Source organism: Python bivittatus, unplaced genomic scaffold (assembly GCF_059951505.1).
Source record: "Python bivittatus isolate LINGU-HERP-01145 unplaced genomic scaffold, Pbiv_v1 ctg000330_np1212, whole genome shotgun sequence".
Lineage (NCBI taxonomy): Eukaryota > Metazoa > Chordata > Lepidosauria > Squamata > Pythonidae > Python > Python bivittatus.
Genome location: NW_028277058.1, coordinates 62,971,522 through 62,999,222, shown reverse-complemented (window position 1 = coordinate 62,999,222; position 27,701 = coordinate 62,971,522). Strand labels below are relative to the sequence as shown.

Genomic DNA, 27,701 nt, shown 5'->3' with positions numbered 1-27,701 from the left:
TGCCTGACACGACAATGGATTTTAACCCATGAATTTAAAAAGTGTATCAAGTGAACAGACAGGGGTGTCTGGCGGTCAAAAAAGTCAAGAGGTGATCTAAGACCCATCCCTTTTTTACATGCATCACAACGCACGTTAATGAGGAGCATGGCTTGCGCGGTCTGGTGGCAGCCCCTGCAGACACCTCGGTGAACAGAAGTGCGAGTATGAAAAAGGACCTTTTGAAATAAGGTTCTAGAATGTGAATCATAATTTAAGGGCAACCATTTTGCTGGGGGTTCATAGACCCTTTATTCTCCTGCTGAGAAAAGGAAGCAGGCGGAAAACCCATTCATAAGCTTGGCCACCATCAAAATCCAAGGCCAGCTAACGTGCCTGAGTTTGGTTTTTTTTTTAATTGACATCCCCTCCTTTAGGGCAGTGTTGTCCAAACTTGGCCACTTTAAGATGAGTGGACTTCAACTCCCCAGCTGGCTGGGGAATTCTGGGAGTTGAAGTCCACTCATCTTAAAGTGGCCAAGTTTGGACAACACTGCTTTAGGGGGTTCCTGCTCCTCTTCATTGCCCATGTGCAGGCAGAGGCTAGACAGCCATCTCTCAGGGATGCTTTAATTTGGCTCCTGCCCTGAACAGGGTTGGACTGGATGACCTCAAGGGGCCCCTCCAGCTCTAGAGTTCTCTGGTTGTGAGGGGCCCCGCTGTAGATTCTGGCCACGGATGTTGGTCTTGGTGTTTCCGTACTGGGCTTCCCGTGAGCATGCAGGTCTTTGAGACCAGGGTTCACGTTAGGCACGATGACTCCTGCTGAGGTCGCCTGAGAATTAGACTACCGGAAGGCTGCCCGGCTGGGGCTGCCCTTGAAGAGGCTGGCAGTACCAACAGTGCCGAACCCTGCTGTGGGCTCAGTCCGGCCAGCAACGACGGCACCTTGGGGGGCGGCGGGCAGAGAGCGAGGGGCAAAGCTTGCTGTGGGTCCTGGCATCAGGGAAGCAGAACGGCTGGTTCAGAAAGCAATGAGAAAATATCCCCAAAAGGTCTCAAAGCACCCCCCGCAGGAGGCAGAGAAGCAGATTCCTTTCTGGCAGGGGGAGGAAACTTTCTGGAGGGCAGATTTTAGCACAGCTTTGGGACTGACCCTGGAAGAGCCAAGCCTAGTCTTGCAAACCTCGGCCATCGGGGCCCGTCTCGGACGCCCTGGACTCGGCACTGTTGGTACTGCCAGCCTCTTCAAGGGCAGCCCCAGCCAGGCAGCCTTCCGGTAGTCTAATTCTCAGGCGACCACAGCAGGCGTCGTCGTGCTTAATTCGAACCCTGGTCTCGAAGCAGAGCTGCATGCTCAAGGGAAGCCCAGTACGGAAACACCAAGACCAACATCCGTGGCCAGAATACATCCGCCCCTGAGATGGCAGCACCACAAGGTTTTAAAAGATACGCACACACATTCGCACGCCCAGCATGCGGAAGATTAGCATCAGCTGCAATCCACGCACCACAGGAATGATATTGCGACATGCCCCGCTCTTGCCAAGCTCTCGGGGAGACGTCCTGCCGGGGGGGGGGGGGGGGCGGTGGCTCGCAAAGGAGCAGCTGGGCTGCCCGGAAAGAAAAACCGAAAGCAACGTTTGGATTGAATTTGGCCTCGCTTGGCTGAGAGAAGCTGCATGAGGCGCCCCACCCTCTGAAAGTCCCCGGCCAACTTCTGGTTCCCTTTGCTAAAAGCAAAGCTGCCCATAATCTCTGGGCTTTGCAGCCGCTCGCTCTTCTTTTTCGCGGCGCCCCAGGATCCTGCCTGGCCTTGCCCCGGTTCACGGATTGGGCTCAACCCTTCCTGAGCCAACCTCGCCCTTCCTCTCCCTCTGCCGCCGTGAAGAGGACCGGGACTTCTCCGGTGGGAGTAACGTCCACCCGTCCATCCAAGGGAGGACCTGGTTGCTGACAGGTGAGTTTTCCAGGTGGCCACGGCCATCTCGGGGGGCTGAGCAGGCGCCCCCCCCCCGCTCCGGGGAGGGGAGGGGCAGTTGACAGGCCCCACCTGGGACAGTGACAGCAGCCCAGCTCTCTCTTGACAGGTCAGCCTCCTCTCCCTTCGGAGCTGGCTCTCCTCCGCCCAGCAACCTTCTGCCCACCTGGCTGGCAGCCCTCAGCTGTCCCTCCCCGTTTCTCTCCTTCTCGATTAAAACAGAAGAGATGTTCAGCCCCCCTCCTCATTCCTGCAGCTTAAGGCCAGGCTCCCCAGCAGTCACCCGCTGTTCCCTTCCTGAAGGGAAGGTGTAGTCTTTCCCTGCCTCCAGGTCAAGGTGGCTGTTCTTGAAGAGTCAGCTCCACCTAAGCTTTCTGCCAAGGTACCGTGTCTTCTCCTGTGGGGATGTATCTCTCTTCTTCCTGCTCCCTCTGTTGGCTGAGAGTCCTTGAAGTCCACCCACCGCCCTGGTGGGGCAATGGCCTCTTCCATGGATGGTCAGGTTAAGGTCCAACAACGGTCTTCTTCTCAGTCTCCACTTGGAATGATGCCTGAGGACCAGGGTCTTCTCTAAGACAAGTCCCCCAGCAGACATAAGCTTCAGGGAGAAGCTCCCTGTGGAACCTGATGGGCTTTGGGCTCCACTTGCTTCAGGGCGTGGGATACTTAGTGCCCATACGGAGAAAAGGCCACGGGGCAAAGTCCCCTAGGATTTTACTCCTTCTTTAGGGAGAAGAACTTCACCAAAAGAACCCCAGGCACTCCAGGAAAGTAAAGTAAGGACATAATACACAACACAGCAACTAGCACGCTTTGATACCACGTGCCAATGTCTAAATTCTTAGGTTTTAGTCTAATCCCACATCAATATATGCGTCTGCTTACCTGCTTTTGAGCATGGCTGGGGGGGAGAAGAAGCTGAGAAAGAACCTTCTCTCCGTGTCACCCCTTCCTGTTTCAGGGTTGATCAATTTCCTATGTGAACTCATGGCATGTACGTGTTTCAGGCAGTCCACCCTCTGCATGCAGAGATAACTGTGAAAAACATCTTTGGGGTGTTACAATAGAGCAGTGTTTCTCAACCTTGGCCGCTTGAAGATGGGTGGACTTCAGCTCCCAGAATTCCCCCCACCCATCTTCAAGCGGCCAAGGTTGAGAAACACTGCAGTACGGTATCTGCCCCAAGTGCATTCCACTTTTGAAATTTTGGCTTGATCCAGATTGACGCCTCCAGGGTTTCTGCGATCTGTACGTTGTGCCTAAGTTATGGCTTTGCCCATTCACAGTTTGCTTGCCAGCAGTTTAAGGAGCAGAAACAGCCTCTCTCTCCTTTTCCTGCTCTGGAAAGCCAGCCCACAGGGCTGGTGGGCTGATGCAACACCATGAGGGCTGATGCATTTTCGTTTCGAATGCAAGGACCTGAATTCACATGGTGGGGGGTGGGGGTGGGGGGCATCCACAGTAGACCTATGCAGTCTATGGCCTCTGCAGTTTGGCGTGCAGAATTTTTAAAACGGACCTGGCCACCGAGTTTTCTTGCAGCTCTGAGAACTGAACAGCTTCTCCTGCAAGGTGCAAAAGAGAAGAGCTGTGTCTGCTGCGAGCGAGGCCCTGAGGTTTCCGCCGAGTTGCTTCTTGAGTAAATGGTTGTTGAGCTGGAGAACCTGCAAGCAGCCCAGAGCAGATGGAAGGAAATAAGCTATGGAAGAAACAAGCTGGATACTGGGACTGTCATGCTATCATTTGCAGACCATGATGCGTGGCTTAGCATTAGAGGTGTCAAGCAGGCTACCGGGGCTTAATCAACAAATCCTGGTTTAACAAAACCCTCCCGAGCACAGTGTGTGAGGCCGTTCATATTACTGGACATGAATCTGAGATATACACACAGCTGGGAAGGGGTGGTGGGGAGGAATGTAAGGCAGAAGATGAAACCATAATGGTCCTGTGGGTCATCTTGATTAACCTCTTTGTTCAGAAGAACCTAAAGCAGATGCCTTTAAACTGGGGAGGTGGGACCTTCTCCCTCCATGCAGAATCTTTGCAGCAGCTGACACACATTTATGGATCCCACAAGGTCAGCTCTGTTTGAATGACTCCATCTTACTTGAAACTGGAACATAGCTAGTTTTGGGGCTTGGTTTGGTTTGATGTATTGCAGCTCTAGAAATCTTTGGGGGGGGAAATGTTGAGCTTTCTCCACCTCACAGCTTCTGAGCTTCAGTCATACTTGCTTATTTGAGGTCCTTTTTAAAGGGAAGGGTGGCTAAGCAGCTGGGCAGCTCTCCCTCTGAGATTGCTGAGGGAGATTGCTGAAGACACAACCAGCAAGAGACTCACAGCGTGAATTAAGGACATCGAAGGAGCTGGCTCGAGAAATTTATTCTCTTCCCCTTTTGTGCAGAAAAGAGTTTTTGCTCCTCTAGGACCAAGCTGTGGGTTCTGTTGGACGCTGACTGACATTTTTTGGTACTCCCCGAGCATTTGGACATTGAAGGAAGAGAGGATGATTGTGGGTTAGCTTTTTTAGGAGATGAGGATAAAAATGTGGTGGTGAAATTAGATCAGTTGGACAGAGGGAAATGGGTCTGGAAAACTGAAGCCCCCGGGCTGGCTAGTCCGCTCCTCTTGACTGGGCCGTGGTTTGAAAGAAAAAAGAAAAAAAAAATCAGAAGAATGGAGTGCATTGGGACAGGGTTCCGCCTTTGTTTGTTGCTGGTAGGAATCTAGGACTGTTAAAGGCTGAAAAACAGAGGGCAACAGAGAATGGGATTCTCCCAGGCCAGTCGATTTACAGACGGGAAAGAAATCCTCCCCTGTTTGCAAGGGGCCTCTCCTACCGGCTCATTTTTAATAGCGGTTCGGAGCCTTTTCCATTCAGAGCAGCCCCAAAGAAGGAGGCAATGCGGCCAGCCAATAAAACAATAAAAAGCTGCAAACCTAACACAAAACCAACAACAGAAACACACACAGAGCTTTTCCCACTCCTGGATGGCTCTCCACACAACTCTGAGTCAGCAGCAGACAAGTCTGGAAAAAAAACCTGCCACCCTTTCCTGCCGCCGCTGCCTCTGTTCCTAATCCCCACAGTCCCCTGGCTCCCCCCAGGACATGTTCGTGCTGCGGTGAAACGCCAGGGGGAAATCCCCCCCGCCAACATCTTCCGTTTCAGTTGCAGCTTCTGCTTCACTGATGACCCGAAATACCTGAGGCTGCAGTGCCATGCTCACAGAGCGAAAGGGTGGGACAGCCTTTGCCCCGTGGGGCTTGGCACGCCTTTGCCCGCAGCGGGACTGGCGGGCACCGATGCTCAACCGCATGCCAGAAAAAGGCTTCTGGGAATTGAAGTCCACACCAGTTAAAGTTGCTGAGGTTGAGAAACCCTGGCCCGGACTATCGCAACCCAGATCTGGCAGCCTTCCGCTTGTACAGAGTCTGTGAAAGAGAGCTATGGGGGAGGCTCAGACCCACTTCTCCCTGATCCCAGGGCTGGAGATCAGGCTGGGAAATTCGGGAAGGCAGCAAGGCAGAATCTCAGAATAGGACGATCTCCAGTCGCTCCCTTCCCATTGCCAGGAAAATGACATGAACACACTTGTTAGTCATCAGCGTTGGAGCTCAACTTTAAATCAAAAGCAAAGACAGATGGCTAACTTCATCCCCAAACAACCCTCTCCCTGGAGATGCTCAGAACAAGGAAAAAGAAGCTGGATTAAACTTGCAAGCAGGAAACTTTTAAGCCCATGGAAAAGGATCGTTGCTGGGTTGGACATGCATAATGCATTAATGTTACAGAAAGACCTCGGCCCTGGGCTAGGCAAGGTTGAGTAAGATCATCCTATGGTGAAAGGCTAGGGAGTTTCTCCCTCCATGGCCATCAAATTGTGTGAAAGCAGCAATTTGCTGGAATAACAACAAAATTTGCTGGAATAACAACAAAAAAACATTTGCTCAATTCACATTTCTTTTCATGGGATAAGTCTCACGTTCCAGGATCTTCTCTCCAGCAATAAGGACGAGGCACTTATCCTTAAAGAAGGGAATCTGCTGGAAAAACTCATTGATCCATTTATTTATTTTTAAGTCAACTTTAAAAGTGACACAGTGCCGGTACATTTCAACTTGCCCGTCATTTTTGGTACAAGCTGTTCCCAGGACGCTGATCTCTTGTAGAAACAATGACATCCCACTGTTCCTTGAAGGACAAGGATTCCCCACTTTGCCCTGTCATACGGTGGACTTTCTCAAGCAAAGCTGCAGACCAGATCCTGTCGCGCCATCCATCTATTGAGATATTATTTAGATATTACTGTGGTTTAGCAACAGCTAATTGGGCTGCTAGAAGTAGAACCATTCGTACGTTTTTTACTTTACGATTTTTGGTTCAAATAGGTGGAGCAAGCCAACTTTGGCAGAATTCACTCTTCCGTTTCATTACAGTTGGTTTATTAAACCTCTTTTTCTAAAAATCTAAAACCTTCTCACATCCCCAGCAGAGGTAAAAGAACGTTCCCTTCTTGCAGCAACTCACTGGATATTTAGGAGATCTAGGTGAGATTCTTATCAGAATCTGATGGCACCAATATAAAAGGTTAAGATGCATTCTCTGGGTCAGTGTTATCCAAACTTGGCCATTTTAAGATGAGTGGACTTCAACTCCCAGAATTCCCCAGCCAGCATGGCTGGCTGGGGAATTCTGGGAATTGAAGTCCACTCATCTTAAAATGGCCAAGTTTGGACAACACTGCTCTGGGTAGCTGCTGAGAAGAAGACCCGCGCTGGCACAGATGCTGCCGTTGGCTGGGAGATGTTGGGGTTGCGTCGCTGGGCCCAGAAGGCGCCTGGTGGGTGAAGCAGTTCTGCAACGTCTCTCAGCCGCTTCCCCAACCTGGCGCCCCTCGGATGCCCTGGGGCTGGCCACGGGGGAGGGAAGCTCCAGGGGACACAGCTCAGGACCGCCACTTCGGGCCAGGCCAGGGGAGGGGGCCAGGGATGGGGGAGAGACTGCTTTGCCATTCCAGATGTTAAGGTGGGCTTGGGGCAGAGGGGCACAACAGGCCATCCACCGCAGGAGATGAGAAGGGCACTCTGGCCTCTGACCACACTGTTGTTCCTTCCTCAGGTGATGTCTTCCTCCAGAGGCCCCACCCATCCAGGTGATTCCTCCCCCCCCCCGCAATTTCCAAGGCGAGCGGTGCACAATTAGCAAAGTGATGGTGAAGGAAGACCCTTAATGTGACCGGGTGGGGGCAACATGGCCTTTTGCATAATCGGGGGGGGGGGGGTCCTGCTGTGATCCATTCAAGCCAAGCCACACAGGGGAGATGCAATAAAATCTGGCTTGTTTGCTTAGCCTCAGCTGCCCTGCCCATGTGCAGAGTGCAGTTTCCCCTCTGCTAAGCATGGGAGGCTGTAACACTTTCCAGAGGTGGAGGGGGGTCTTCCCGCCCAGTCGTTGCCCCCCATCTTCACGGCGGCCCTTGCTTTGCCTCGGCAGCGCCCGGCCCCAACGACCCCGAGAAAGGCAGTCTAGCCAGCGTCCCAGAAATTATCCGGAAGAAGCGGGATGGCGAGAAGCTGCAGCCGGAGGAAATCCGCTATTTTGTGCAAGGCCTCAGCACGGGCAGCTTGCAGGAGGGGCAAATAGGTGAGCCTGGCAGAGGCAGGGGCGGGGGCGGCAAGGGGACAGCGGGGGGGGATGGGGGGCTGCCCATAGCTCAAGCTCTTCGGCCATCAGCCCCTTCGGTCCAGACTGAACGGTGGTTTGCAAATGGTGGTTCCTCTTTTTTAAATCGGTTTTTAACTATTAAATACAAAAGAGGAAAAAAGAATACACAGAGCTATGAAAAAGGACAAGACTTATGTCTACAGACGTGCGTGTATCCATATTTTGGTGCCATGGTTCGTTGCAGTCCCAAAGCAGATCTGTACGAATCGATGCCATGACCAGCCGGAGCCACGTGTTTGCCCTTCCGAGGCCGAACAGTAAAGTCCATTTTCTTCGTCCAGAAGTCAAAAGTCAAGGGTGAATTTTGCAAACCGTGGTTTCTCGTTGAGCGTACTGGGCAAGCCTGGCCACGGTTGATCCGCAGCTTAGGCAACTTTGCATGCGGCCACGAGGGCCCTCTTCCTCCAGCTGGGACCCCCCCCCCAACCTCTCCCTCTTGCCTTCCAGGGGCCATGCTGATGGCCATTCGGCTGCGAGGCATGGAGCCCGACGAGACGCTGACGCTGACCCAGGAAATGGCTGCTTCGGGGACAACGCTGCCGTGGCCCAAGGAGTGGCAAGAGCTGCTGGTGGACAAGCACTCCACGGGGGGCGTGGGAGACAAAGTCAGCCTGCCCCTGGCTCCTGCGTTGGCTGCCTGCGGCTGCAAGGTGCATCAGGATGGTCACCTCGGGTTGCCCCGCCAGCCAGCTGGGAATCCCCCTCCTCGTCCTCTTGACATCTGAACGTGGGCCGGGTCCTCTGCACCTCAAGGGGCCCTTGGCCAAAGCGGAGGGGGGTGAGATGAACAGCTGCAAAGCACGCAGGCCAGAGGTGCTGAGCCCCGGAGGCGGAGGGTGGAGGAGCCGCTGTCCTGGGGGCTCCAGCAGGGAGCCAAGTGGGTCTCGTTGCACGTCAGCCTCCAAAATATTTTCCCTCTTAGAACGGGGCTGGCCTCGGAGGAGAATCCGTTCTCTTAAGAAGGCAGATCCAAGCCAAAATCATTGCCTTGGATCAGTGCTTCTCAACCTTGGCCACTTGAAGACGTGTGGACTTCAACTCCCAGAATTCCCCAGCCAGCTGTGCTGGCTAGGGAATTCTGGGAGTTGAAGTCCACACGTCTTCAAGTGGCCAAGGTTGAGAAGCACTGGTCTTGGATGCCAGGCGCTGTAGGAGCAGAGCCTGGTTAGTCCACCCAGGCAAAAAAGTCAGGAGTCCGGCTGTCCCTTTTCGGACTCCCAAATTTTATGGCTGGCATCCACTGTCCCAACCTGCACGTTGCTTCCTCGGATGCCAATTGTATATAACTTTACCCCTCCATGCATCCGAGGCAGCTCCCGGCAGTGGACGCCTCTGCAGAAAATCTGGGAGCCCAAAAAGGGGCAACCAGACTCCCCGTGATGGTCGGATGCAGGATGGGTCTGGAGCTTGCAAAATTTCCTGCAGTGGATCGGAAACCACACGAGGAAAAGCAAAGTGGGTCCTGAACAGTGTCTGCCCTGGCGAGAAAGCCAAAATCGCTGCCTCTCTATGAGAGGGCGTGCTTGAGGGGGGGTTTGCTAAAAAGACTACAAATCCCAGCTGTTTGCAGGCAGGAGGGAAAGACAGACACTTCCCAGACCAGTGAGAGGAAGAGGTTTCAAGGGAGACCCAGTTCAATAAAGAGGGCTTGTTGGGCTAGAGAACAGTCTTCCCTGAGCCCGTGCTTCTCCAGACCAACTGAACTACAACTCCCATTATCCCTGGCCAAGGTAGCCCAGAAGAACCATGGCTCAGTGCCAGGGGAGCAGCCCTGAAAATCTCTAAAGTCTTGGCTGCCTTCTTGTGGCTTTATCCAGGCATGATTTGAAATGAGAAAAACCCCAAGAAGGGAGATAAATGCTGCAGAATTTGCGGGGGGGGGGGGTTAAATCTGGTATTTAGGATTTGAGCTGAGGACTGGAGCTTAAACCTCCCTCTTTGGGCTTCTCAGATGAACAGAATGAAGGTCGGCAACTAGAACACCCGGGGACTTGGGTGGAGGGCTTCCTCCGTCCAGGAACAGTGCGCAATGCTGGTTCTTCTAAAGAGCCGCTTCCAGAGGCATTTTTGCCTCCTCCACCCCCCGCCCCTGCCCCCAGCTAATCTTTGGTATCTCTTTCTTCTGAGCAGGTGCCCATGATCAGTGGCCGGGGCCTGGCCCACACAGGGGGCACGCTGGACAAGCTGGAGTCTGTGCCAGGCTTCAGGGTTTCCCAGAGCCCAGAGCAGGTGAGAAGCCCACATGGGGAAGAAGTCCCACAGCATATGCAGGCTTGTGGCGCTCTCCTCCCATCCAGACGGAGGGTCCAAAGGGGCAAGGCCTTTCCCTGTTATCTGAGTTGAAGGTGTAGGGAGCGAGCGCGCTCATGCCTCGGCACCTACACTTGAAGGAGTCTTCCTGGGCCACGAGGACCAAGTGCTCTCTGGGCCAGCCAGTCCTTGGCTCTCCCTTCTCTTGCAGCTGAACCTGGGCTTCAGGGGCACCCTGGCTGGTGCCAAGGCAGATGCTGTGGGACAGGAGTGACCAGAGTTGGGGGGGGTGACTGGGCATGTCCCAAAGCTTTGCTTCTGGAGCTGAAGGTGGGGCTTTGCTTGGTGTGATGACTGGCAGAAAATGGATTTTGTTCTCGTTGTTGTCTTCTGGCTGCATTCTCACCACAGGCTCGTCCAGGTCACTGAATTAACCCCTTTTATGGCTTTGCACGGAACCTTCAACTAACATCTGGGCTCAGATACCACACTAAGCCATCAAAACAGCAAAGCCAGGTTCAGACTAACCAAGCTTTGCATGCTGTTCCCTTTCAGCTACTAGATCGACAACTGACTTGGTTAAGGGTGTTGTGTAAATACACCACAAATAGGGTTCACTGAGATTAGATTCAAAGGGGGTTGGTGTGTTTGCGGTTTAGGGCATTGTGAGAACTTGAGCTGAGGTTCTTCCAACTCAAGGCTTGCCGGGGCAACGAAGGAAGTGCCAGGCAAGAATCTTGCTTCTTGGAAGAGACCCCAAACAACGTGCTTTGTTCCCCCGCAGATGAAACAGATCCTGGAACAAGTCGGCTGCTGCATTGTGGAACAGAGCAAAGAGCTGGTCCCGGCCGACAAAGTCCTCTATGCCCTGAGAGACGTCACGGCCACGGTGGACAGCCTGCCCCTCATGATAAGTAGGTGCTCAACGCTGGCTTGTCTCAGAGCTGGTGCTGAGCTCCTGCACAGTTTCTCTGAGAAGGCAGCAGCACTTACCCTTTGGGCTTTCTAGATTGTGGGAGCGTGTCATGAAACCTGCGATGGTGGCTGGACGTCTCCACTGGAGATGAAGCCTCCTTGCAGGCTTCCCTGAGTCCTGCCCCACAGACTCAGCTGCTCCTTTCTTGGCCCTCAGGTTCCATCCTGAGTAAGAAGGTGGTGGAGAACCTCTCTGCCCTGGTGCTGGATGTAAAATTTGGCAGTGCTGCCCTGAAACACACCCTGGAGGATGCTCAGCAGTTTGCCCAGAACCTGGTGAGACAGCAGCTGCCCCTTTCTTGGGGAGGTGGGTGGCATAAAGGATGAGTTTCCTTCTCCCCTGTGCTGTCCTAGGAGCTGAAAATCACCTTTTCCATTGGAGGAGCCACCCTTGCAAGGATTAAGTTCAACCCCGCGGGGACAGAAGACTGGAAGAGCAGCTGGGGGCCTTGGGGCCTCTGAATTTCATCCCCTCTAACCACCTGGGTGGGGAGGTGTCATTAGATGGTCTCCTGAACAGTTGTAAAACTCTTGGGAAAGGATGGAGGTGGACTTATCTTAACCAGACACATGGCTGTCCCCCAACTCCATATTTTCAGCTCAGCTGCCTCCAACTTGTAGCCCTCCAGATGGGCTAGATTTCAGCACCCATAATCCTTAGCCACCCAGGGCAGCTGGGGAAGTCCAGATATCTGGACGGCTCTAGGATAGGGAGCCTGAAGAAGGATTCCAAAAGTTTCCTCACAAGTTTTGAGACCATTCAGCTCAAGCCACCTGGACAGTTTTGCCCAACCTGCAGATCGAAAGCAGATTAGAAGATGCACAGCGCAACCGAACACCTTTGCATGTTGCAGAAGCTTCCATAGAGATCTGGGACTTCCACCGACTGAGGGCGGAGAAACCTCACCTGTCGTGCTCTCTCTTTCTCTCTCTCTCTCTCCCCCCATCTTCCCTAGGTGTCCGTCGGAAACCAGCTGGGGATGAAAACAGCGGCGGTTCTGAGCAGGATGGATGAGCCCTTGGGGCGTCGCGTGGGCAATTCCTTGGAAGTCCTTGAAGCCTTGCAGTGCCTGGAAGGAGGCGGCCCCAAGGACCTCCGTGAGCTGGTGATCACGCTAGGTGGGCCTCAGTGAGGGCACCTCGGTGGTGCTCTTCACGCATGTGTGGGACTTGGGTTCGGAATGCCCTTGCGTCCGCCCCACCAGGTAGACCAGACCAAGAATCCACTTCACAAGGAAGCTACGTCTACTTTTGAGATTGGCTACATGACTAGCCTCTTGCAAGTCTGGTTGTGCTGGACCTCCTCCCCTTCTTATGCCCACGTGAATTAGGGAGGTGTCTATCTGAGCCACTTCCGCATACCTCCGACCGTTTCAGACTTAAACCATGTTGTTCTCCTTGTCACCTTGGTAACAGATCCGGCCTATCTCTATCAAGGTCATCTTTCTTACTCTCTACACCTTGCGTGTAGGAGTCAAGAATGGGGTCTTGCGGCCAATTGAACCAATCGGCATCATCAGTATAAAGCAGATTCCATCCAGAGAATGAATTGCTTGGAACATTATACCCCAGCCTTCCCCATAGCTGGTGCCTGCCTGATGTGTGGGAAAGGAGGCTCCAACTCCCCCTTTTTTCTATTTATGCCTCCTCCTCCTCCTCCTCCTCCTCCTCCTCCTCCTCCTCCTCCTCCTCCTCCTCCTCCTCCTCCTCCTCCTCCTCTTTAGGGTCCCTGATCTGAATCCACCCCTCTTCAAACTCTGTGATGTCTGATCCAAGCCACCATGAGGTCAAGTGCACCACAAGGACATTTGTGCAGTGAAGTCAGGGTGCATATGATGTCCCTAATCCCCACGTCTGTGGATGCCCCTGGGAGCCAGCCTTTTGCAGCAGAAATAACACAGGGCAACATCAGGAAGAAGGATAGACAGACAGATTGATAAATATGCTTAAGATTGGCTTCATCATATACACACCAACGCCAAGAAATCAAGCCTTTTATTTACTTTTTCGAGATGGTGAAAAAATACAAAAGCTGAATGATAGGAAAAACTTCTGTCTTGTACAGTCAAAGTGGTGGGCAGTGTGTCCAAGCGCATCCTCAACAGTCATCTTGGGGCGGGGGGGAATGCTTGAATTGGCATTCCTGCCTGGAAAAAGAGGTTGGACTGAATGACCTCACGGGCCCCTCTTAACCCTTGGAATCTGCCATTTACGCTCCCCCAGCCCTTGCATCAGATCTCTCAGCGGACAGCACCAAACGCCCCGTTCTTCAATGCTCCATTTGGGCTCAGTTGGCGATGCCCCCCCGGGTGACCTCCCTCTCTCCCTACAGGAGGAATCTTGCTGTGGCAGACCGGGCGAGCCAGCTCCGTGCGCGACGGGGCCACCCAGATCGGCCACGTCCTGGACAACGGGGCCGCCCTGCGCACCTTCCAGGCCATGCTCCAGGCTCAAGGGGTGGAAGCCGAGACGGCCCGAGTCCTGTGCGAGGGGACGGAGGAGCAGCGCTCGCAAGTGCTGAAGCCGGCTGGCACCCAAGAGGAGCTGCGGACATTGCAGGATGGTACGGGGATGGGGCGGCTGCTAATCTCCCCACTCCTCCCCTGCAGGAAGTCCCTGGGGCAGGGCTACAGGGCCGAGGAAAGATTGACGGGGCTTGGAAATAGCCCTTTCTTTACTAATCCATCAAGGGAGGCATCTTCTAAAGGAAATGCAGCAGAAACGTTGGTCAGTGGGGTCTAGTAGATAAGGCTGCAGGCTAGAATCCAGCAGACTAAGCTTGGTCTAGTGCAGTGTTTCTCAACCTTGACAGCTTTCAGATGGGTGGACTTCAACTCCCAGAATTCCCCAGCCAGCTTTGCTGGCTGGGGAATTCTGGGAGTTGAAGTCCACCCATCTGAAAGCTGTCAAGGTTGAGAAACACTGCTCTAGTGGTGAAGGCTCCAGGCTAGAAAGCAGGAGATGGTGAGTTCTCGTCCCACTTTATAGGCCTAGGTGGGTGACTTTGGGCCAGTCCCTCTCTCTCAGCCCAACCCACCTCACAGGGTTGTTGTTGTGGGGAAAATAGGAGGAGGAGGAAGGATTCGGTATGCTCACCACCTTGAGTTATTTATAAAAATAATAAAGGCGGGATAAAAAAAAAGGTTGTCCCGTCGCCCAGTTTGCAGGTTAAACCAGCCCCACCTCCCAGCCTCTCTTTAAAGTAGGGCCACCCCACTGCTCGGGGAGGCCCACTTGGTTTCCGTGTGATGGTTGGGGGCTGTGTTCAGAAAGCAGGCAGAGCCAGGACACGTTAGTTGAATCAGCGAAGGACAGGGAACGTACGTGCCATGTTTTCATAGCAGGGCCAAACCGCAGCTGGGGGGGGGGGGATTTTCAGAATGAAAAAACAGGGAAGGGGATGACTGAAGTCACCGTATGTATTCCATCCCCCTGGCTCTCCCCTCCCGCCAGCTGGTGTTGGCAAACTTTTAAAAATTCAGCTACCTTTGCCGAGCGCCCGGATTCTTGGGTCCAGCTGCAAAAGCTGTTTCTATTCCCCCACTCGGGCTCTTTGGCAGAATCAAAGGGCCCGATCCCCTGCCTTCTGGACAGTAAGTCTCTCAAACAAACCCCCCACCCCCACTGGCAGGGCAGGCCACAGCAGATAAACAGGGAGCAAACCCCTTCCCATTTTAGCACGGAAGATGTGACCTAGGCGGGTAAGGAAACGTTTGCAAGAAAACAGCCAAGCTCAGAGACTCCCAATGACTCCACAGTAAATCTCTCATCCTGGAAAAAGGTGTTGGAAACCATGCGGGCTCCTCTCGATGACCCCAGAGGCAAAACAGCAATCATCGAGGCCACAATAACTGGGGACACAAGGCGCCTAGATGTTCTCCCTCACAAGATGCGCTGAAACAAACAGGAGCTGTGCAAGAGACCAAATGGGGGTGGGGGGAGGTTGTCTTCTTCCTCAGTGGCCATGAGGGAGGGGCTTGCCCGCCTGCCCCTGCAGGTCCATCCCCCTCCCCTTCCGTCCTAGGCTTTGGGCTGCCCCCAGTGTGGAGGGGGCACTTAGCCCGCCCTTCTGCTCTTCCTGACAGGGACCGTGCAGCAGATCCTGGCTATGCCCATTGCACAGGTGCTCCACGGCTTGGGAGCCGGCCGGACCCGGGAGGGGCAGAAGATCAACCACCGGGTGGGCGCAGAGCTGCTGGTCTCCGTGGGGCAGCAAGTGAAGAAAGGTAATGGCGGGGGGCCCGCGGTGCCCAGAGGATGCGGTGCCAGCGCCAGGGATCCATTCTGCTGATCCGAAAGACAGAGCCCACCCTGGGCAGGGGTCCCAGAGAGCTGCGGCTGCAGTTCCCCAGCCCATCTGTTCTGGCCCTGCCTGGCTTGCTCTGCCCAGGAGCCCCCCAGTGTCCCCCCCCCTTCTCCCTCTTCGTCTTTAAACATGGGCAAAAATTGCTTAGAGACTTACAGGTGAGATCAGTCTGGATGCCACCCTGTGGCAATTGCAGGTTGGCTAATGTGTGTGCCTTGAATCCCCCAAGCCAAACACGGGGGCAGCCTCCATTCCACTGGCGGGGGTGGTTGTGAGGGTGGGAGGTCCTGCTGGCCGCTGCCCCGGCTTACTGCAGGCTTCAGCCCCTGGAAAGAGGTCCAGCTCCCAGCTTCAGTCTCTGGCTGGCCACACCTGCTGATGGAGAGGTCCGCCTCCCTGGCTCCCTGCCTTTCTGGTCACGCTAAGGGGGGGTCAAGGCAGAGGCACCGTTTGGCCCAGTCCGAGACGCCTGCAGTGACAGGGTCCAGGAAGGCGATGCTCTGGTCTCCCACCCTCCTTCAGGGCCTGTGTGACCGAGAGAGCATCTGCGTAGGTCTTAGTTCATCTGGGACGTTGGCTGACATCCGCCACAGCCTTGGTTGAACTTTCCAGGATCAGCACGGTCTTCTCCAGTATCGGGCCGGGATCTAGGACGCCTACACCTTGCTGTTGCTGCTTCAGAGCAGCCTGTGCTGAGTCTATTTCTAAATAGGTCTAAGCATTTCTCCCCCCTACTTCACAAAAAGGAGGGGGAGAGGCCCCCCATTCCCAAGGCAACTCTCTCCCCCATGACAGCTCCTTCATCATTTCCTCCTGAATTCTTCTCAGCACGCACTGCTGCCTCCCCTTTCCTTGCAGGGACTCCATGGATCCGCATCCATTACGAAACCCCCAAGCTGAGCAACACCCACCGAGACACCTTGCAGAAGGCCCTGATTCTGGCGGACGCAGAGCCCGCTGTCCCCAGCTTGAAGGTGGTGAAAATGCTTCTTTCTGGTGAAGAGTCAGAGGCGACTGGATCACAGGGAGAGGGAGAAGGGGCTCCTGAGAAATAGCAGGCCCTGGATCAGCGAGCAGAAAGATCTTCTTGGCAGCATCTTCCAACTCTTGGGGGCCCAACCTTGGACTAAGTGTCTTTTACAGAACCCCCATTAAGCCAGGATGAGAAAAGGTGGTTTCTGCAAGAGGCAGCTTGCAAAATACTTCCGTGATCTCCCTCAGAGAGGTGGAAGGTGGGATAGACTTGAAGGGCTAGGTTGGGGAGATAGCATCCTGGAGAAGATCCACCTCTGTGGTCATTAAGAGATGACACCAACTTGATGCCCCCATCCTCATCAGTCAGGTGTGTATATTGCCAGAAGATTGAAATCTGTGAGTGGTCCTGCAGCACCAACCCATCTGTGTCAATAAATGCTACCATCCTGTGACTGCCACCACCAAAACTGGTTTCCCAGGTCCTCCTTGCTCTCAGTTTCTCCCCCCATGCCATTTGAGGATGACGTTCTTTCATTTGATCAGAAGGAATGGCGGCCAATGAAGGTACCCAAGTAAACAATGGAGCCCTGTCTGTTTAGGATGGTGGGGCAAATTGAGGCAGACCTTAGGGCGCTCTCTTTGAGCTGGACAACCAGTCAGGTTCAGCATAAGCAACTGTGAAGTCTTGTGCATTGGGGCAAACAATCCTAAAAAGTGGGGTGTGTTTGTTGAGCTTCCTATGGCAAAAACTCAGCAGGAAAAGCCTTGGACACATCCTCAGAGGTTGGTGCATCAACAGATGTCCTCTTGGTGGTGTCTTCTCAGTGCCACAGTTTTATTAGTTGCTTGCAGAAAATCCCAGATAGTCTTGAGGCCTTTGCTTCGCATGGCCTCCCCCAGTCTATAAGCATTTCTGTATTGCTTTGGGGCAGTATCCTCCCCCCCCCCCATCCTTTCGCTTCTCTTCCAGTCTCCGTTCATAACCTGGGAAAAATCTTAAAGGCCCAGCTGGCCAGTGAGCAGGGCAGTGGCACACACCGCCCTTTTGGGGCTTGTGGAAGATGGGGGTGAAAGGAGGGTGTCCCCCTGGGTGGCAGCGCTGCCTGGCTGCCCTGTAGCTCTGGAGGAAATGCTGCAAACCATCATCACCATGTTTTTCCTGGAGCAGAAGCCAAACGGATTCCTCAGCTGATGGGCCAAAGGAGTGGAGTAGTACCAGCTGTAAGTTGATTTAGCCCCTGGGCTTAGAAGGGACCTAACAAAAGCTTTTGTGGAGCAGTGACCACTTGAGCAGAAGTTCTAGGACCCTTTACTTGGGGGGAATCCATTCCACAAAGAAGCACTTCCACCCCACAGGCAGAAAATCAGGGCTGCAAGAAGCAGTGATGGGCACTCCCAGGGGAGTAGAAACCCAGTGGAGATTCGCAAGAGGCCACGGAGGCCACAGCTCAAAATCCAGCCATTCAAGAGTTACACTGGCCTATTGATTCCACTCCTGGATTCCACTCCATCTCAGCGTGTCTCAAATAAAAGAGCGTGCTCACTCTCCTTTTGACTTTCTCGCCCTTGGTGGCCAGTTTGTGGAACAGGGACACTTGCGATGCCCATCTGAAAATGCCTTCTCTCGTCCTCCTTCTCCAGTCAGCTCCCAGCTGTTTCCCAAAGAAGCTTTGCTGGTGGGTCTGTAGGGAGGATGCAAAGAGATGTCCGGTCCCTCGTTCGGTGTCAGAGTTGCGCCTTGGGCCAGTCCTTGAGTGGTCCAGGAAGAAATAAAACAACTGGACTCTGCTTTAGTTAAAGCTACAGATTATATTATATACAGCTATATACACACATACAGCAATATATCTACCTACTAACCTATTCCATGTCTCTTAGTAACACACCCAGCAACACCCAGCCATAACCAGCAGCTCACAGGCTGCTTATATCTCCCACATAGTATCCTTCAGGTGTGAGCACTTGGCTCATTCACCTTTGCCCCGTGTTATTCTCACAGTAAAATTTCTACTGAGTATACTTCTGTTAGCAAATTTGAGTTTCTGACTCTCCCTAATTAGGACTGAGTCCGGCAGAAGATTGGACACGAAAGCACCAGCTGAGATTTTAAAGTTTTATTGAAAGAGGACCAGTAGAGTCAGCTGGGTCTCCCCTTAAGGCAGAGAAGAGCCCCGGTCACACCCAAAGATGATTTTATACATGTGTCTTACACAGAGATACAGCAGTTAACAAATGATTGGCTGAAATTGGCATAAATTTGGGATCCTCATTATTGGGGGAAACTTATCTTCCTGATGACCTATTGGTTGCTAGTCAGAGTTTGGGGCACCCCCTTTGTTCTTCTGAAATTTATTGTTTCGTGGAAGGCAGAGGCATCCCCAGAGCAGCTGAAGGGTGTTCTGAAGGCTATCAGTTGGGGTCACTTCCTCCCATATCTCTATGGCCTTGACACTTAAGGAGACAGGATGTCTGCCCAAAACCTTCCAACAATAACAGAAATGAGGGAAAGGTTTCACCTCAACACCCCTCCAGTTTTACTGTGTCCAAAACACCTTAGGCTTTCTTGTGTTACCATTCCCATAAGTTTTAACATATCTTGGTGTCTCTCTACACACACAGGTTTAGTCCTTATGTCTGCCATATTTCTATCCGTCTCCCTGTACACAAGCTTGATTAACCCTTCGTTCACAGCTTGACTCGCATTGCAATATTTGATGTCAACACGTTTGCATCGCATTTGTACCCTGTCAGACACAGCCATTGTAATGCAGGTTTGTGAACCCTCATACACAGTTACAGGTAGTACAGTCGGTACATTTACATCACTACACAACGGTTTATACCAAACAACATCATTACGCAGGTCAGATAAGGCAGCATATCCAGCCTCCGCCCTTGATACAGCGATAGCATTTTATTCCTTCATCCATCGCCCTGAACCATTTGTTTGCTTCTGCTTTAGGTAATTGGAGAACTTCCTGGTAACTCTGTGCTTTACAATACACAAAGTTAACTTTTGCTTCCTCCACTAAAACACTCTGGGGGTTTTCCTTTCCTTGTTCTCTCAGAACGCCTGGGAACGTCGACTTCTGTCTGCCCTCCTCTCCCTCTGCCCTTGGCAACCTACCAAGCTCGTAGCCTCTGGCCGCAGCGTAGAACCTCCACGTTCGGCCGCTCCTTCCTTCCTGCCCATCGGGATGAGGACGTGGGGCAGGAATAATTCCTTCAGCCTGTAATACGAGCAAACCTGGCCTCTGGAAATTTAGGTAGTATTTAAAAAATAGGCAGAATTCTTATCGCCATCTCAACTCTTTTGACCGTACCCTGTTAGGCGTTAACTGAACCAGCAGCCAAGCCACTCCCCTTCTTACCTGTCTCATCCCGGCATCTTTCTCTCCCTGGGAGAGACCCCCAGCTGTTTCTCGGGTTCTTACAGGGGGACTTCCAGCTGCCACCCCCCAGGGGCTCACCTGCCGATCTTCAGCCCCACCCTCCCTCACCTCTTGCTCCTGAGGAATTATCCTGCCAGCAAGGATGTGTGGGTCTCTCTCTGCTAGTACCCAATGCCTCCTTCTCGTTCACCTTGTCTCCTGTCCTTCTTTTGTGCCAAACCCAGTTAATCTTATCTGTGTTTCAGAACTGGTTCTTTCTCTGTCCCCTACCAAATGATCTTCTTCCTTTGGCTCCCCCCTCCCACTGCCTGACTTGGGGGGCTGGGGCTACTTGAATGATAATCTGGAGCCCACAGGTCTAGGAGGGAGAGCTTCCTATCGCTTCCCTAAAGCTGCCCCTGGGCTTATCTAGCTCCCACCTTAGAAGATCCTTCCTCCTGCAATCTAGTTTTCATTCATTCATTCATTCATTCATTCATTCATTCATTCATTCATTCATTCATTCATTCTTCAATTTATATGCTGCCCGTCTCCCCCAGAGGGTGACTCCAGCTCTCCGTGTTAATCTTTTCCAACTTCCCAGCAAATCCCTGGGCTGCTTCTGGAAAGCTTCTTTATCTACCTAGGAAATGGGTTTGTTTGGTCCAATCTGCCTTGAGCGGGCAACAACCGATGTGGAAGAGCAGAGCTGCAAGGTGGGATGAGTCAGGTGTGGACAGCAGGGGTCCTGGAAATTGAGTGCAACCTGAGAGGAACAAACGGTCTAGAAGTGGATCTCAAGGAGTGTGCTGGGGGCTGTGAGGTCAATAAAATAGAGGGACCGTGTGTATGAGGTCTTTGTGGGTCTAAGTCAATGGTAGATCAAACTCCTGGACACACCTGAAACCAACATCTCAAGAATCAGGCTGTTGGAAAGAAGAGAGGTTGTTACGCTGTTCACCATGCCTTAACACAGTTCTGGATTTGGACTGATCAGGACCTTACCTGGGGACTGTTAGAAGAGGCTATTGAAAGACACAAAACTGACCGGAGCTCTGGTTCAATTCAGTTTTACTGTAACATATCCCAGCCAAACCCTAGCATTGGATGGTAAGGTTAACTCAACAATAACATGGAGTTCTGAAATCTCTCTCTCACACTTATCCAGTCCTACAACTTCAGCAGTTGGGCATTAGTATGGTGCAGTCGCCCAAGGTTGCATAAGCTTGGCAGTTTACCCACAGCCTCGGCCAGGAGTTTGTGTGGTCTTCATGCGCTCATGTCTGTACGTGTCCATCGGTGGCTTCTTGGCTCTTTTCTGCCCAAATGGTTTCCAGGGCAGAAGAAAGGGGACTTTCCTATTTCAAGTCTCCACACCTTGCAGGAACAGCTCTTGTGTCTTGCTGATTCTGATCCCCACTCGCATTTTCCAGTGACTTTCAAGCTCTCACAACCCAGCTTCAGCCAACCGGTGGTCACTAATTCAGTGCCGTAAATAGACACATTCTAACCTAGATATACTTCTAAACTTATCAACCTCTCCATCTGCTAACAACAAGCAAACATCTGAACAGCAATACCAAAAATTATCAGCCCACGAAAGGTAAAGGAACGCCAACAGTCACTGTGAACCATTGCTAATTTCCTCAACATTGCAAGAGAAAGCGGTGAAAAGCAGCGTTGCGGGAGAGATACGACAATGGCATAGATAGCCAGGATCAAAGGGATGTAAGAACGTGATGTAGGCATCCAACTTCTTTAAAGAACAAGAAATATCTTTGGTTATTTTCATTTACAGAGGTGTTTCCTGATATTTCCGTGATGTCATACTGGGCCGCCAAAGGAGTGAAACAACATTGTGAAAGAGGAGAAAGGATGGCTTTCGGTGCATGTCGGCGGTTTCAGTGCATTTCTCTCTTGCACAGACAACTGATCTGCTCAGTGCAGTTGTTGGTGAATGCCCGGCCGTTGCTAACTACAACACAAAATTCTCGGGGCGTGAAAGGCGTTCTTAGTTCCACAGGTCTGTCAGGGGAAAAGAAGAATTACTGATCAAAAATGCAACGCCTCATTACATCAGGAAAGTTCCACCTGCTTCTTCCAGCCCCATCAAAAAGAAATGAGAAAGAATGACGGTGTTGCCAGGTAGAAATAAAAATGCTGTGTGTGAGTGAGTGCGAGTTTTCTTAAGCTCTGTGGTGTGGGTGGCAAGCAAATATGGTGTAATGTGAATGCGTGTTTTAAAATGATGCCCCTGTTCCTCCCAAAGGAACTGGAGCAGCATACGAAAGGGCATTCAAACTCAACCCTAAAGGACCATTTAAAAAATACAAAAGTTAAAAGAATGTTCGTTTGAAATCAGCGGTCAAGAAGGCGTGTTTGCTGGGGCAATTAAAGCAGGACTTGGTGGTCCTGTGGCATGGCAGAGCAGAGTTTCTCAACCTTGGCAACTATAAGATGGGTGGACTTCCACTCCCATGGAACCATTCCATGGCTGGCCGGGGAATTCTGGGAGTGGAAGTTGCCAAGGTTGAGAAACACTGTGGTAGAGGAATCCACTGGGAAAGGTCAAAAAAGTCAAGAGGATGCCCGCAACCATGTGATTGCGTTGCCTGCAAAAAAGTGGTGGGACTTTGATCACACAGTTGTGGCTGCCATCTTGAGCTTTTTGACCGCTCCCTGTAGATGCCCCTGAATTCTACCATCCTGGGAAAGTCCTTCTACCCGCTGAGGGTATCGGACACAGGACACAGAATACATCAAACCAACCCATTTTGTGTTTTCCTTTCTAGTTTCATTTGCACGTAGGATGCTAGAGCATGCTAAGTAGGTCTCAGTTCACTTGGAGCATGGGAAGAGTTTTGCATTCAACATTTAACAGAAAAGTCCCACTGTAGCCACTTCCTGGAACGGTCACTTTCGATGCAGCCCTCGGAGGCCTCTGTCTAATTCTGCTGGCCTAATCCTCCAAGACCTTGGAGCTGGAAAAAGTTGGGGGTGGGGGCACCTATCCGTGTGGTCACCCAGAGTCATGCTCAACTCAAAGGAGACCTTCCTTTTGCCCAGCTCAGCTGGCAGCCCTTGGCCACCAGTACTTGGATGAGAGACCACGAGAAAATCTCTGGGCTGAAGGATCGATTAAGAAGCTGAAAAATATCCCAGAGGATAGCAACAGCAAAACACTTCATGTTGTTGCCGAGAAACGCACAGGGAGGGGATCCCAAAAGTCAAGATGGCAGCTACGGCCATGAGGTCAGAGCCCTGCCCTTAGGATTTCACAAGAGGCTATGTCTGGGGAAAAAAAACATTGCTGTGGTAGGGATTTTACACACCGCCGCTCAGCTTTGCTGTTGTTGGAAACGCTGTAAAAGAGGGATTGTGTAGGTTAGAAGTGACTTGTATTGTGAAGTTTCTGCATTTTTTGTGATTTTTATGCAGGGCCTGAACATTCTTTCCAGGGTTGCTCCAGTGTAAATAGGATGAGCGAGGCTGTTCTGGACACCCCGGAAGAGGAATGCCTTGGGGCAGCGATGCCCAGGGGGCATTCTTCCTTCTGGCCCACAGGACGGGAGGAAAGCACATGTCTTTGGTGTGGGGTGGGTATAGGAGGTGATGGGAAGAAGGCAGGGGAGTTCAGCTGGTTGGGCAGAGGCCACCCAGCCCAGCCGTGGGGGCTGTGGGGAGGAAACATCTCTCCTGGATGAAATGGCTCCACTTTAATTGGCTTGTGCTAACTCTGCCCGGGAATTGGCTCTTCCCGTTTTTAAGATCAGGCTTTGAACCATCCTGACTACCATCCAAGACGCCTTTCTTTAAATCTGCATGGTTCTCGCTTCTCCTGAGCTTGCAAGCTACGCAGGGCTTGCTAGTGGGAGAGCTCTTTATCATCCTGCTGAGCTCTTCCTCTCGTCACGCAGCCCCGGGGAAAAGAGGAGAACTCACATTCGGATGTGCAGATACTCTCCGTCTGCCCAGCGCCAGGTGTTCCGAGACAGGTTGAAGATCAGACCGATCCACGTCTTCTCAGGGACATGGTTGTGGTCTTTTACGGTGTACCATTTACGGGACTCCCGGAGCATGAACTCCTGTGAGGAAGACCCCGGTTTGATTCTGGCCACAGCTCTGGGACTTCAGGAAGGAGGGAGCTGGGTGCCACCGGAGGACGCAACTCCAGCAGATGGACGTTCAAGGGACAGAGGTCACTGTGCCCATCTGCAGCATTCACCCACTCAGCGCCCGGCAATGAAAGCTGCTGTGGGGGGAGAGGAGCGCCAGCTCCCATAGAGAAATGGGGTCGTCATACTGAGAAGCAACAGGACCCAGAATGCAGCCACGGGGGACAGAAATGGGGGGCCGGGGGGACGCGCTGCCTCGCCAACTGCTTCTGGGCTTTTTAGAGGCTTCTGGCTAGCAAGCCAGCTGTTGTCTCTCTAGCCAGAGCTGTGTTATTACTCCGGCAGTCTAATAGACGAGCGGCTCGTTTTAGAGCAGAGTCCAAGATTTGTGCAACGGGCAAATAGGGTTAAGGCAGTTCTTGCTCTTTGGAGGCAGGGAAATCATAGAACGAGGCACCCTCCCCTATATTATTATTTATCGTTGTTTACGGATATTAAAAAGAGGGGGGGGAAGGAGAAACTGAAAATGGTACTTGGAAAAATAGATAACTTCTCCCTTCTTTATACTCCGAGTGATTTGTGGTATTTATAAACATTTAGACCCCTTAGAAACCATATTATAAGCATTTGTATTTGCCTTATTGTGTGATATCTTGTATATAGGGAAGCCATTCTTGCTTGAATTTAGTTAAATGCTGTTAATTTTGTCATCGCTGCATATTCTCCAAGTTTAAGTTCCCAGTCAGATGTCATCAGTGCTGAATCTTCCAATACGGGGCAAAGTTTGTTTTTACAGCCATGAGCATTTATTTCAACAAGTTGGGATAAACCTCAGTATTAAGTTCAGGATAGAAATCCTTATTATATTGGAAAATAATTCAGTGAATTTTGCATAGTCTATCAAGGCCACCTTTAGCTTTCATTGTGCAATTTAGGCAGCCTCATGTTCATTAACATCTCAGAATTATAGTTAACATTGCCATAAAAGTTTTTTTCTTCTTATCTTTACTGGCCTGGAAAGATGAGGGGAGCTCAGTGTGTTCATCGGTCTGGGGTGCCTTAATTCTGACCCTTGACGGGGGCTGGAGACATGGCCTCATGGGCCCCTCCCAACCTGCTTTGCGGCGTGTTGGTACAAAATACGCTTCCTTCTTTTTTATTGTGTTCAAGTGTGACTCCAAAGTCTACCTTCCCATCTTTGGAACTGGATTTCTTCCGTGGTTCGTTTACTGGATATGTCAAAGCCGCCCAACTCCAAAAAAGACTCTGGGGGGGCCTACATTTTGAAAAATCTGCTGCAGCTTAATTGAAGAACAATTTGGTTTCCTTTCCTGACATAGGAACATGCAGCCCCCACCCCCAGTTCCAAATGCAGCAGTTGCAAGAATTCTCACCATTTCCGCATCTGTGCTGCTCTTTAAAAGTCTGGCTCCGTATTTCTTGCATTTCCTGATGCAGTTTTTCCAGGGCATCAACAACGTCGTGCGCTGGTAGCAGGCCCCTCCCCGTTGCAGCCAGGTGTAGTCCCAGCAGAGTTTACAATGCACACCTGGAGAGAGAGAGAGAGAGAGAGAGCTCATCCAGTTCTTCTCCCTTTGCAACCCACCTTTTCAGGACTGGGGTGGAGGAAGGCTGAGTGGAGGATTTGTAGATCCTGACTCTGTTACTCCCTGTGGGTTTCCCATTAGCTGGCTTCATAGAGGGCCCCTTGATTTGTTTTCACTGTGGGCTGTTGGCTAAGCCACAATAGCTGGGTTTGTTCAACACAGTATGCACAAACCAGGGAGCCACAGGATGACTCTGTGGCTGAACCCTTGGACGATGGCTGGTTTCCTTCTTGCTGCTACCCAGGGGACCAACACGCCTGGCATTTTTTGCTGTCCCCCCACATTGGCGCCTTTTCTCCAGCCTTCCGAACCTTCCTTCCCTGTACGAGTGTGAAAGCAGCTTTTCCCCACTTACACGGAGGTCATCCAAGAACCCCCTTGCATCTGTTCATCTTTAGGGGGAAGCCTGGGGATTGCAGGATCTAGGAACAGAAGCAGTGGGGTGGGGTGGGGAATCAGCAAGGGGGCAGCACGTTTCCTGTGGGTCGAACTTTCTGCTGACTTAAAGGGGGATGGAGTAGTGAAGAAAGCTTCATTATCAATTTCCACCTGGCAGGCTGATGGGAGCTGGTCAGGACAGGCTGAAGACTTCCTATGGTAGCAATTCAGCTGGATTTTGCCACCCAAGTTCAAACAGTTTTGCCATATTCTAATTACAAAGGACAAAACTTGTCAGAGAGCCCTGCTACTCAATGGCAATAAAAAAAATCAGGAGGAGTTGGGAAGCACCTTTTCTGACGAACAACTTTTATTTAAAGGCATCATCTTTAAGCTGATACCTTTAAATAAAAGTTGTTCGTCGGAAAAGGTGCTACCCGACTCCTCCTGATTTTTGCAAGTAATGTAGTGATTATATATATTGTGTATACACACACACACATACTATATATATATACAGTTCCTTCTTATGAGTCTAGCCCCCTCTACAGTATGCATCGGATGAGGAAGCTTTGCCCATGAAAGCTGATCCCTTTAAATAAAATTTATTTAGTCATAAAAGGAGCTATTAGTTCTCTTCTGAAAAGGCACATGACTGTATTTTCTACTTAAAGGTTTAAGCTGCAAAGAGGGAAAACCTGTTTTTTTTTGTTTTTGGAGGAGGGGAGAGAAGCAAGTATGGGAGAGAAGCGGTCATGGGAACTCACCCAGGTCTCCTGCCTCCAGCTTTATAGCGTCATTCAGCCTTTTCTCCCACATCCTCATCTGGGGAATTTTTTCATATAGTTTGTGAGACTTCCACATATCTGAAATCAGCAAGGAACAAACAAGAGGCATTTGTGCAGAAGAAGGTTCTCCCCAGCCTTTCTTGGGATGGCGGGGACCAGAGGTCACTCCCACCGACCTGCACATCTCAGGCCAGAAGGTGAGTCCTGGAGCTCCCCACCCAGCCACCCATCTGGCCCAGGGAATCTCAGCCTCACATTCTGAGGCTGGTCTGAATGGGACGACGGCACTTTGGGCAAACTCAGCCTGGGAGCAGAGGAGAAAAAGAAGCTACTTTGGTCCCAGTGCTAGCGCCATGGGGGAGCCCAGCAGATCAGGTGGCAGAAAGGGGCCATGGGACACTGCCACCACCACCACGGCCCTTGGAAGCTACCACCTCTGGCTTAGCTACTAGTTCATCCTTCTAGCCCAGACCAAGCAGCTTTCAAACAGCTTTTCAAGTCCTGTCCGTTTGTCCGCGAGTCCAACTCTTTCTTTGGCTGAACTGACTCGCTTCCCTTGTCCTGGCTGTGGCCGAGGCTAGTCAGATGCCCATCGCCATGTAGGGGAGTCACCCTTACACCCCGATACTGTATGGAGACTCATGGAAACACACTCCAGTCCAGCTTGTCTGCTGTGATGATTATGACCCCAGATGGAAGAGCTGGTGGTCCTTTTTTGGTCAAGTACAGCCTTGGTGCCCTCCAGAGATGTTGGACAGCCCCCCACCCCCACCCCAAATCCAAGCAGACAAGGATTATGGGGGTGATTGCTCAATCCCTCTGGAGGACCCCAGGCCATTCAAGCTTCAGAGGGACCACCAGGGACCTGAGGAGGTCCAGCAGGTGGGTTGGAAGGCCGGGAGAAACACAAAGACTTACAGAGGCCGAGGAGACTCATCAGCACGGAGAACAAGATCAGAGCGGTCACCACCAAGACTATCGCAAGGAACTGTCCCCAGCTGCTTATGCCACAGGACGCTGATGCAGAACAGAAACAGATGCCTTTGTCTGACGCATGCATGTGCCGCCTGCTCGTAAGTGGTAAGTGTTTACATTTGGACAGGGGGCAACGCAAGGCTATTTCTGGTCCTTGGAGACTACCAGAATTGCTGGTCCGGCTTCTGATCTCTTCTCCACTCGTCTGTCATGACGTGCAGAAAAGATAATGCTCCAGCTTGGGCTAAGCATGGCTCTCCGAGCAGCCTGCCC

At 51.9% G+C, this 27,701-nt stretch overlaps 3 protein-coding genes across 4 annotated transcripts in view; 2 read left to right on the top strand and 1 right to left on the bottom strand.

The window, feature by feature from the left end:
- The window catches only part of LOC103051008 (H-2 class II histocompatibility antigen, E-S beta chain-like), a 273,476-nt gene that overhangs the window by 124,869 nt on the left and 120,906 nt on the right, over nucleotides 1-27,701 (top strand). The gene's annotated exons all lie outside the window — the stretch shown is intronic.
- On the top strand, nucleotides 1,573-17,764 carry TYMP (thymidine phosphorylase). Of its 2 annotated transcripts, XM_025175200.2 has the most exons (12): nucleotides 1,573-1,939; nucleotides 2,070-2,342; nucleotides 7,083-7,116; nucleotides 7,458-7,607; nucleotides 8,136-8,338; nucleotides 9,819-9,917; nucleotides 10,723-10,852; nucleotides 11,071-11,189; nucleotides 11,870-12,032; nucleotides 13,246-13,476; nucleotides 14,999-15,139; nucleotides 16,078-17,764. In XM_025175200.2, exons 3-12 carry the CDS (start codon nucleotides 7,086-7,088, stop codon nucleotides 16,272-16,274), a joined length of 1,464 nt encoding a protein of 487 aa, XP_025030968.1. In that variant the 5' UTR covers nucleotides 1,573-1,939; nucleotides 2,070-2,342; nucleotides 7,083-7,085; the 3' UTR covers nucleotides 16,275-17,764. The 2 variants fall into 2 exon arrangements, with proteins under 2 accessions (XP_025030968.1, XP_007441569.1); XM_007441507.4 differs by lacking the exon at nucleotides 2,070-2,342 and having other exon boundaries at nucleotides 1,574-1,939; nucleotides 16,078-17,763.
- LOC103064166 (C-type lectin domain family 7 member A-like) lies at nucleotides 18,936-27,513 on the bottom strand. Its single transcript, XM_007441508.3, has 5 exons — nucleotides 27,372-27,513; nucleotides 26,433-26,531; nucleotides 25,075-25,229; nucleotides 23,508-23,650; nucleotides 18,936-21,590 (listed from the first exon to the last, which is right to left on the bottom strand). Exons 1-5 carry the CDS (start codon nucleotides 27,511-27,513, stop codon nucleotides 21,467-21,469), a joined length of 663 nt encoding a protein of 220 aa, XP_007441570.1. The 3' UTR covers nucleotides 18,936-21,466.

What these genes read in the sequence shown, in the direction of transcription:
- TYMP (XM_025175200.2), top strand. Translation starts at nt 7,086, where the DNA reads ATGTCTTCCTCCAGAGGCCCCACCCATCCAG. An exon ending in CAGCCTGCCCCTCATGATAA is followed by an intron (nt 10,853 to 11,070) that starts GTAGGTGCTCAA and finishes CTTGGCCCTCAG; the next exon opens with GTTCCATCCTGAGTAAGAAG. An exon ending in GGGGCAGCAAGTGAAGAAAG is followed by an intron (nt 15,140 to 16,077) that starts GTAATGGCGGGG and finishes CTTTCCTTGCAG; the next exon opens with GGACTCCATGGATCCGCATC.
- LOC103064166 (XM_007441508.3), bottom strand. Translation starts at nt 27,513, where the DNA reads ATGCATGCGTCAGACAAAGGCATCTGTTTCTGTTCTGCATCAGCGTCC. An exon ending in GATGAGTCTCCTCGGCCTCT is followed by an intron (nt 26,532 to 27,371) that starts GTAAGTCTTTGT and finishes TGCTGATTTCAG; the next exon opens with ATATGTGGAAGTCTCACAAA. An exon ending in GAGTATCTGCACATCCGAAT is followed by an intron (nt 21,591 to 23,507) that starts GTGAGTTCTCCT and finishes TTCCCCTGACAG; the next exon opens with ACCTGTGGAACTAAGAACGC.